This window comes from Chiloscyllium plagiosum, chromosome 10 (genome assembly GCF_004010195.1).
Source record: "Chiloscyllium plagiosum isolate BGI_BamShark_2017 chromosome 10, ASM401019v2, whole genome shotgun sequence".
Lineage (NCBI taxonomy): Eukaryota > Metazoa > Chordata > Chondrichthyes > Orectolobiformes > Hemiscylliidae > Chiloscyllium > Chiloscyllium plagiosum.
The window spans coordinates 83,123,925-83,134,724 of NC_057719.1; the positions used below are offsets into that span (position 1 = coordinate 83,123,925).

The window sequence follows — 10,800 nt, forward strand, 5'->3', positions numbered from 1 at the left end:
AGAGCGCTGGGGACAGGGAGAGAGCGCTGGGGACAGGGAGAGAGCGCTGGGGACAGGGAGAGAGCGCTGGGGACAGGGAGAGAGCGCTGGGGACAGGGAGAGAGCCAGCCAACGTGGAGGAAATTGAGCTCATGGTCTCCTGGTAACTGCATCGGTGTTGAGTGTGGAGAGACGGAACCCTTGTGCAGAATGCAAGCCCAGCATGGCTGAGCACTACAGAAGGCCTGCCACGTCAAATTATTAACTTATTTCCTTATCTTTCTACTTTGTAGTAGGTATCTTGTCTCAGTAACAGAGTGATCAATCTGAAACCCCCTTACCTTGGGTTTCACCATAGCAAACACCAGTTTCTCAATGGTGCTTCGTACCGGGTTCCCCTCCTTGGCTTTGCTGACCACCATCATAAAGTCATCGCGACAACCTCCGAACGTCAGGACTGACGGATAGGGATAATTTACCACTGGATGCTGAAAGCCACAAAAAGGACACCATCTGTCAGGGACCGACCTGCTGCTCCACAGTGACAGGGATCGCAAAGACACTGCATCACTCAGTGTAGGCTTCCTTTGAATCAGGCAGACATATCAATCCTCGCAGCCAATATCTGGCCTCACGGGGGACCTCAGTCAGAAGTCTGTGAAATCTGGGCTGTTTTTGTTTTAGACCCCCACTGTTGGCGACTGATATTCCAGTGGGAAACCAGGTCGGGTCAGGTTGCTTTGTGATCGAAGGGCTGGTTACAAGGAGCAGCACAGTAAGCCACCCTTGCTGGTGCTCAGACTTGTTAACAAACTAATAAGTTCTCTGTCGAGAAAGGCTGGAGGACGGGGAGCCAGGCTGGACAGGATCCTAGTGCTGGCTTTCCCCAGTTTGGCTGTACGCAAGTTCTTGGGAGGTGAATTACAATGTTTGGGTGTGATCTTCCACCTCCTGCATCTCCCTTTCCTTTTACAACACCAGGTTTTTGTGATTTGGTTAACTTCCTCGTTATTGACAGCCCCTCATTTACAGGCATTGAAGCCCTGCCTTCCCTGTTCAATTTTCTTCATAATTCACGCTTGGCAAAAACAACACTTTTCTGTTGTGCCTTTCAATTCCAAGCTATAGTTTGTGTTTTATATTATATATATTCAATTAGATTAGATTAGATTACTTACAGTGTGGAAACAGGCCCTTCGGCCCAACAAGTCCACACCGCCCCGCCGAAGCGCAACCCACCCATACTCCTACATTTACCCCTTACCTAACACTACGGGCAATTTAGCATGGCCAATTCACCTAACCTACACATCTTTGGACTGTGGGAGGAAACCGGAGCACCCGGAGGAAACCCACGCAGACACGGGGAGAATGTGAAAACTCCACACAGTCAGTCGCCTGAGGCGGAAATTGAACCCGGGTCTCTGGCGCTGTGAGGCAGCAGTGCTAACCACTGTGCCACCGTGCCGCCCACAAATTCCCTACAGATTTGTACTGTTTATGGTATAGAACTTTGAGGCATGTCGCTGCATTATTCCCAGCAGCAGTCTATTGAAGTACACTTGCCATGGAGTCTAGGTCCTGCCCAGAATCTGTGGGAGATGGGGAAGCTGGTTATACTGCAGCTGCTACACATTCTAGCTGGCCAGGAAACTCTCCCAACTCTGCTGTGGGTGCACGTGAGCTTGCCTGTGCTGTAACACACCTTCCAAGCCCACTGAGTCCTGGAGTAGGACCTGTGGCTCAGGTGAAGTAACACTAGCGGATCACCAGACCTCCTGTACCAGCATCAGGACAACTGAAAGGCGTTATCCACTGGTATTAAAACAGCAACACACTTGTGAATATGGCAAATCAAACCGATGATTAAAACTGACTGTGGAAATCTTTTGAACGGTAGAGTTTATATAGTGATACACAAGTTTTAATAACTGCATGTGACAAGGCTGGATTGATTAGAGGGTTTTCAGCTGTCAATTGTTATTCACATCTTTACATTAACTTGAGTGCCCCCGTCATATTTTAAATAACTCAAGTTTGCAGGTAATTATGTTAATGCACTGCGGAGAAGTGTATTTTGACTATATTGAAGCATTGAGCTGGGAGAGATGGGTAAGGTTTCATTCTGTCAGTCACGAGCAGTTTCAATCAATAATGACAAGGTTGGGAGGTGGGTTCCTTCCTTAATGCCTGTGAAGGTAACAGTTTGTTGCAAAACAAATTCTTAAAGCGTTTTCAGGTGCTTCAATAAAGCTTTAGTTCAAGATTAAACAGGCTGCTAATGAGGTTTATAAACCAACTAATGAATTGTGCTGATGTTTAAAAATAACTTGTGATTTACAACATCAAATCTCTCTTCTAAGTTTGTCTTCTGGTTTCTGAGACAGTGGGGGCTGACATTACTGCTCTGAATAATGACGGTTTGGTGAAAGTCTGTATCTGGAAGAGAGTGATAGAGGGCGATGTTTTATATCCCTTTATGGGTTAGGCCTATATGAAGCTTAAATAATCCTATCCCCAGGTCGGGGTCTATTTGACATGAACCAACCTACAGTTTTAGGACCAGCTAACCTGTGCTGGATTGATAAGCTTTCAATCAATGAGGAATACAGGGACAGGTCAGCCGGTACAGTCCTACCTCTGGTCCAGAAGCACCAGGTTCAAGACCCAAGCTGAGGACTTGAGGGCCACAGACGTTGTGTCAGAACACAGTCACAGGGTTCACCGAGGTTTTCCGCATGAGATACACAGACAGACAGACACACACGCGCAGACAGACACATGCACGCACACTCACGCACGAACACATGCAGTCAGATACAAATAGACACACAGGCAGACAGATACACACACAGATGCATAGACACGCACAAGCAGACAGACACACACAGACAGACAGACACACACAGACACAGACAGACACACACAGTCACAGATACACACAGACACAGAGACAGACAGACACACACAGACACAGATACACACACACAGGATAGGCTGACTGTCCACCTGTGGGAGTGACAGTACCATCCCACCAAACCCACTTGCTCGTGGTCAGCCTGCAACAGACTGAAACTGACCTTGTGTCTTCCAAAGCGGATACATACCATTGTGCTGCATTCCAGAATGTTGACACCATCTTCATTCACTGCCAACCACACAGGCTTCTCATCGAGGGGGGAAGGAGCAACCGGCTGCAGAGAGATGAAAAGGGTGGTTTAGAGTCTCACAGAGACACTCACTCGATTCAAAGGGAACTGTCAAACAGGCCTCACTGGAGGCAGAAAGCCAGTAGAGCAACCTTGCTTATTTCCTCCATCAGGTTAGCGACATGACATTACACTGTGTCACACTAACCTTGCCTATTCCTTCCAGGCTAGTCCCACACTTCTCGGAAGAAAAATGGCTGAAACTCTTCATCAGAGACTCACTAGTTCCCTAGTGTGATGTTCCCAAGTCATGGTGACGAAACGTCTGAAAACAAACCTTGCAGCTCAGCGAGCTAACTTATATCCATATCATCAACCTGAGCTACAAATCTTCTCAAACATCACTGGCTGAAACTCTGCTACACTGGAGTATGTCAGCGCTTTCCTGTGCACTAGTTTGACTCTCAGCCAGGGAAAAACAGACCGACTGGGAAACCAACATGACAATAATCACAGAAGAGGAGTAGGCCACTCAGCCTCTGGAGACTGTTCGGCTCACTGTGACTGATTCCCCTCAGCGCTAGTTCCCCGTAACACCATCGTATCGCTTGACGTGTGTCAATGGGTGAGCCTCCCCGGCCCAGAATCCCGAAGAGTGGCCAGTTTCAGAATGAAGCAATTCCTCCTCAGCTCAGTCCTCAATGACCTGCTCCTTATTTCGAGGTATTGTCTGGTTGTAGGAACACCCCCCCACCCCACCATCCAGGGTAAACATGTACCCAGGTACAGAGAAATGTTTTGTTTTGCGTGCAGTACAGGCAGATGATACCATACACAGTGCGTTAGGGTAATAGAACAGAGCGAATGTTACAGCTGCAGAGAAGGCGCACACAGAGCGAGATCAACATTAAATTTGAATTTTGACAGGTCTGTTCAGAAGTCTAATAACAGCGGGGAAGAAGTTGTACTTGAATCTGATGGTACGGTGTTTAAGCTTCTGTATCTTTTGCCCAATGGAAGAGGTTGGAAGAGATTATAACCGGGGTGGGAGGGGCCTTTGAGGTGTCGCTGCCTTCCCCAGGCAGTGAGAAGTATAACTGGAGTCAATGGATGGAAGGCTGGCTTGTGTGATGGACTGGGCTGTGTTCACAACTCTCTGTAGTTTCTTATGGTCCTGGGCACAGCAGTTTCCGTCCCAAGTAACTGATTTGTCCAGATGGAATAATTTCTACCATTTTATTATTTTTTCAACCTCTAGCTGGTGCAATCTGAAGTTTGTAAACTCTGAACCTTCTTTCCATGCTCAGTTCATCAATTCCTTTTTTGTAATCTACTCTCTTGCATTCTCTTTAACTTATCCCAACCTCCCCCACTTGATCCTTCTTTAACTATTGAGCATAAAGCGCTCTCTGCTGCTCTCGTGGTACACCTTGCCTGAGCGCTGGTCCCAGCACCTGGCCATCCTCACAGCTGAGCCCTTATTTTCTCCAGCAGTGGTGACAATGCCCAATGGATTAAAACCCATCTCTCCTCCACATTTAACCCTCCAATCTCATTCTCATGGCTCCGGTAACAATCCAGACATCTAAGTTACTGCAGCTTTTAAAGAAGCTTTACTACCTGTCATTACGTTACACTGCTATAAATTGCTCGAGTTCTCATTTCAGATATTGTGCTAATTCTGTGCGGCAAACTTTAAGAAGGATGTCAAGGTCTTGTCAAGGCGTGTAGAAGACCTTTATACTATCAGGATCTGATTTGGACAGGGCCAAGTGAACAGAACAGTGACCTTTACGTGGTGTTCAATAACCTGACCAACGCCTTTGACAGCACAAACCATGAAGACTCTGTAGAAGGTGCTATACAAATATAGCTGCTCTGAATACACACTCATGATGGTACGATGGCCAGCATGGTGCAAAACAGTGTCTTAGCAGACACGTTTCCTGTTACCAATCCGCAATTCTGACAGTTATCTGCTTTTTGGCGTTGCAATTAAAAGCCTCACTGTAATGAGCCTGTTCAATCTGCGAAGGTTTGAGGCCTTTCAGACTTGCACAAAGGTCACAGGGAAGTGTTACTGTGCCAACTCGCACTTTCTGACAAACTTGCTCCCTTAGCGTAAATGCTGCAGGAAGTCCAGCCACTTGTTGACCCACTGTGTCCAACACTTCAGCCCTATTATAAACATTATATGGCGGGGGGGGGGGGGGGGGGGGGGTGGTATTGATGCATTAATGGGAAAGCAGGACAAGCAGATGCGAGAGAAGGGGATCAGATGGGAACAATGTGCAAGGAAGTTCAAGTGAAGTCTAAATACCAGGGGTGATGGGTTGGGCTGAATGGCCTGCTTTTGAGTGCCGTATATCCAATGTAATCCGCCATTAGCTTCATTTCTGTGGAGAGAGAAGGGAACCTGGGATTGTTCTTCAAGGAGGCCATTAAAATAAATAGAGAGCAGAGGAAAACAGTAATTTTTTTGCACAGTTGATCAGTCTGCTCTGAAAGGCAATGCCTGAAAGTATGTTCAGCAGCGCTTTTCAACATGCATTTGGACAAGTACTTGAAAAGGAAAACTAGCAGGAAAACGAGGGTGGGATACCAAAGAATTCCGGTTGGAATTCTGGATGTGAATTTGTTCAATCTGGAAAACACCCCACAGAATGATACAGCACAGAAACTTGACACTGAGACACTGTGAGTACAAAAGAGGTGGGTTTGAAAGACAGTCTCTTAACAAAGGAGGGGAGGCAGACAGGTATAGGGAGGGAATTCCAAAACTTCGGGTTCAGGCAACTGCAGACACGGCAGAAACAGAAACAGACATCGCTGGAAAAGCTCAGCAGGTTTGGCAGCATCCGTGGAGAGAAACCAGAGTTAACGTTTCGGGTTCAGTGATGTTTCCTCAGAACCGATGGCAGCTAGGAAAATTGTTATGGGGTGCTCCAGAGAAGCTCGTTACCAGCTGGAAGAACAGCACCTCGTTTTCCGCTTGGGAACTCTACAGCCTCCTGGATTCAATAGTGCGTTCAACAACTGAGCGGCTCGAGGCACCTTCCCCCATGTTCTGATAGTCAATCTCCACACAACCAGCCTTGTTATCACACAGTCTGCTACTACATACAACCCATTGTTAGCCACTAACAGTCCCCATTAGTAGCTATTCATTCTCCCAGGCAGAAGTGGGTACTGCAGATGCTGGAGATCAGAGTCAAGATTAGAGTGGTGTTGGAAAAGCACAGCAGGTCAGGCAGCATCCGAGGAGCAGGGAAATCGACGTTCTGGGCAAAAGCCCTTCATCAGGAATTTCCTGATTCCATTAACATGGATCAACAGCAACCTCTGGTGGTGCATACCAAGCAGTGCAAGGATTCCTGAGGAAGGGCTTTTGCCCGAAACGTCGATTTTTCCTGGTTCTCAGATGCTGCCTGGCCTGCTGTGCTTTTCCAGCACCACTTTAACCTTGATTCATTCTCCCAGGCTGACTGTTATCCACTTCCTTGTCTGTGCAACAGTCCTTCTCTCGCTTTGGGCCCTATCCCTACCTATTGCTTACATCGTACCCCGTCCCATCCTAGCTTTTGCAGAAAAACCAACACTTTCCTCGTTACCATCAGTTCTGAGGAAGGGTCACTCGACCTGATACGTTCCGATGTTGAAAGTATGCAGTCTTAGTAAGGGAGAGGATCAACTACCAACTGTCATGATATTTAAATTCTACCTTGTGTGTGAGTGAGAGTGTGAGAGAACGAGTGTGTCTGATGCGTGTGCGTCTGTGTGCGCGTGTGTGTCTGCGCGTCTGCGGGGCAGGGGTGAAGGTACCCAGAGCTCCTGAGGTACCTATATGCTGTGGCCCTTGTCACATTGATTCAGGTTTTACCTTCGCCGTGAAAAGTTTTGCTCCGAAGAATGGCCACTTGCGAACGACAGTCAGGTAGATTCGCACGCAGTCAGCTCCACTGCAACCTCTCAGAAGCATCCACTTTGTGGCCAGTGTGTCTGCCAGTCGCCTGTTTGAATAGAGATGGCCAGCATCACACAGAGAAACAGCACTATGGTTATCTAGGTTAAGGACAGGTGTCGATCCACACTCATAAACTGTTACCTTCACCTGACTGGCCCTCCCCTCCCTGATCGTCACTCTCTTGGACGGTTGGAAATACCGCAACATTTGGAACAGAAGGTGGTTGCTGTTTCAGCTCCTCTGTTCCAGAATTCAGTCAGATCATGGCTGATCCACAACTCAATTCCATTCTCCCGCCATCGCTCCGTGTTCCTTGAGGTTGTCACTTAAAGAAAAAGACAACCATCTGTCCATAGGCACCGAGTGTCCCATCCCAACACCACGGCCTCCTCAGATAGCATTTCCAATGGCCTGCCCTTTCTGTGGAAAAGGAACTTCCTGACCTTTCAATCTAAATTATCTTTCCTTTGTCTTGACTCCCTGCTACAGCCAGATGAAATAGTTCCTTCATAGATACCTTCCTGAATCCTTTAAATATTTGAAACACATTCCATCTTTAAAGCTTAAGGGAATACAATCCTGCTCTATCCAACGTGCCCTCATAACATGAGCTTATTAATCACAGCAGGGGCGGCACGGTGGCTCAGCGGTTCGCACTGCTGCATCACAGCGCCAGCGCCTGGGTTCGATTCTAGCCTCGGGCGACTCTCTGTGTGGAGTTTGCACATTCTCCCCCGTGTCTGCGTGGGTTTCCTCCGGGTGCTCTGCTTTCCTCCCACAATCCAAAACTGTGCAGGTCAGGGTGAATTGGCCATGCTAAATTGTCCCATAGTGTTAGATGCATCAGTCAGAGGCAAATGGGTCTCAGTGGGGTACTCTTTGGAGGGTCGGTGTGGACTGGTTGGGCCAAATGGCCTGTTTCCATACTGTAGGGAATCTAATCTAATCAAATTTAATTTATTCTGGTCCATGGTTACAGCAGCCTCTCCAAGATCAACATACCCTCCTTGAGGGGCAGTGGTCTGCCCACATACAATACCTACCTACAATATGTGGTTGTAGGACTTTCTACAATATATGAATAATAGCAGCTCAACAGCACTTCCCTAAGGTGACGTTCAGGCACAGTTTGCCCACTTGCTAAATCTAAAAATGTTCCCATCCACATTACTGACTGAACTCAGACACTGCTCTACAGGGCGCTCAGTTGTGTTATCCGAAGGCATGAATAAATAGTGAGTGGGTAGGGCCCCAACCCAGATCATTACGGTACAACACTAGTCACTCACGAGTACATCATCATTATTACTGCTCTATCCACCCAGCCAATCTTCGAACCCCAAGCCAAAACCTTGCTTTCAGTTCCAATGAGCCGTGATTTCAGCTGACAGTCCCTTGTCAACTATTTCCTAACTCGAGATTGAATCAGACAAAGGCCTGCGGATGTTACACTGCTCTCAAGCTACGTCATGGATTTTACTTGGTAAAGGTTGAGAATGCCCTGGTACGGTCAAAGAATCGGGGAAGTCGAGGCCAGGCCTACCTGATCTGCTGGTGTGTACATCCTTGTCTGTAGTGCTTGGGATAGAATTTCTCCAGAACCTGCTGCAGAAACTGCTGGGTCTTCGACTGGGAGCTGCTCCCGGGACTGGAAGGGATCGGGCGTGCCAGATCACCGTACTCCACCTATAGGAACCACACCAGCACACATTACAAACCCTGAAATATTACCATGAGTATCCAGTGGCCCTCACCACCAACAGAAAGTGGCAGCACTGTCTACCATCTAAAAGATGCACTGCAGCAACTCAGCAAGAGATTTCCATCAGCAACACCTTCCAAATCCAAGTCTCTAGTGGAGTGGCACAGTGGCTCAGTGGTTAGCATTGCTGCCTCACAGCACCAGGGACTCAGGCTCGATTCCAGCCTTGGGGTGACTGTGTGGAGTTTGCACATTCTCCCTGTGTCTGCGTGGGTTTCCTCCGGGTGCTCCGGTTTCCTCTCACAGTCCAAAAATGTGCAGGTCAGGTGGATTGGCCGTGCTAAATTGCCCATAGTGTTCAGGGATGTGCCAGTTGGGTGGTTTGCCCATGGGAAATGCAGGGTTACAGGGATGGGATGGTCTTCGGAGGGATGGTGTGGACCTGATGGCCTGCTTCCGCACTGCAGGGATTCTATGAAGGGCAGGGGCAGCAGATACATGGGAACACCACCACATGCAATTTCCCCTCCTAGCCATCCTGACTTGAAAATATATTCCATTCCTTCAGTGTTGCTGGGCCAAAATCCTGGAATTCCCTTCTTAACGACATTGTACATCTCCCTACATGCCAAGGAAGTGGCTCTGCACCATCTTCTCAAGGATAACCAAGAATGGGTACCTATCTACGTGAACCAGGAGGGGCTGGTTTCAATCTCCGAACAGGCCGAAAGGAAAATACCTGACTAGGGGATGGCCAATGACGCTCAGAACCACCAAGAGGAGGTAGTTCCTGGAAATTTGCTGGGAAGCCATTAAAAAAAAACAAAGCAGAAGGTCCACCCTGCAGAATCACCCGCACTGGCTTGTGGATGTACTAGGCGCTTCTGCAGGGAAACACAGCCCGCAAGTTGGTGACAGGAGGAACTGGGGTCAGTCACTGAGCCTTTGACACTGTTCTGCCATTCAGTCAGATCACAGCTGCCCTGTCCTTGCCCCCACCCACCCACCATCCCCATATCCCTTGATTCTCTGATCCACATTCAGAAGCTGTGGAGCGGAGCTGGTATCAGTACAGGATGGTTTAGAACGATCACCCAGTGCAGCAACCGGCCACACAAACCAAGTCTACTCTACCCTGAGCCAGCAACGCAGAGGCCAAAGATTATTCTCCTGAGAGGTACAGGGCAGTTTTACTAGATATGTGAGAAATTGGACGGTTGCAATTAAACTAAACAAAGAGAAACTACTCCCACAGCAAGGGGGGGGGGGGCGCAGGTTTCAGATAATTGATAAAATGACAAGGGACAACATTTAAGAGGCTTTTGGATGGGTATATGAATAGGAAGGGTTTGGAGGGATATGGGCCGGGTGCTGGCAGGTGGGACTAGATTGGGTTGGGACATCTGGTCAGCATGGACGGGTTGGACCGAAGGGTCTGTTTCCGTGCTGTACATCTCTATGACAACATGAGACAAACGTTTTACACACAAGAGTTACAATTCAAAACACCTCAGCTGAAAATGTGGCAGAAGCAGTTTAGAAAGTCGCTTTCAGAAGAAAATTAGATAAAGGGAAATATAACATCAGGGTTACGAGACACCAAGACAGTGGGTCTAATTGGAAATCCCTTTCTACAATAAGGGTCAAATGGTTTCGCTCTATACTGTAAGGTTCTAGGAAGGGAATTGATGTATTATTATCAGGTTCATACCTCTGAGCAAAGGAAAGGTATTTAATCAATTCACCAGTGTTCCTGGTCACAAATATTGCCCAGTGTCCTCTGTGGGAAGATATATGAACAAGCACAATACAGAGGAACCTCGATTATCCAAACGAGATGGATGAGCACTATTTCGTTCAGGTAATTGATTATTCGGTTAATCGATTCAATGCCTTTCCTCTGGGACTCGGAGTTTTCTGTAAAGCCTGCTCCCTGTTCAGGGGATAAGGCAGCATCACAGCGCGCCCGCGAGCCCCCCCCCCCGCTCCCCCACAGCCCTGTCCAA

General features: G+C 48.0%; 1 protein-coding gene across 3 annotated transcripts in view; it reads right to left on the reverse strand.

Annotated features, from left to right (window-relative positions):
* Positions 1-10,800, reverse strand: part of plekhh1 (pleckstrin homology domain containing, family H (with MyTH4 domain) member 1) — a 123,928-nt gene that overhangs the window by 12,620 nt on the left and 100,508 nt on the right. For all 3 annotated transcript variants that reach the window (XM_043698223.1, XM_043698222.1, XM_043698224.1), the window contains exons 24-27: positions 8,636-8,778; positions 7,009-7,138; positions 3,087-3,173; positions 321-467 (exon numbers count right to left, since the gene is read on the reverse strand). In XM_043698223.1, the coding sequence (XP_043554158.1) occupies positions 321-467; positions 3,087-3,173; positions 7,009-7,138; positions 8,636-8,778 (507 nt within the window). The remainder of the gene's footprint in view (positions 1-320; positions 468-3,086; positions 3,174-7,008; positions 7,139-8,635; positions 8,779-10,800) is intronic.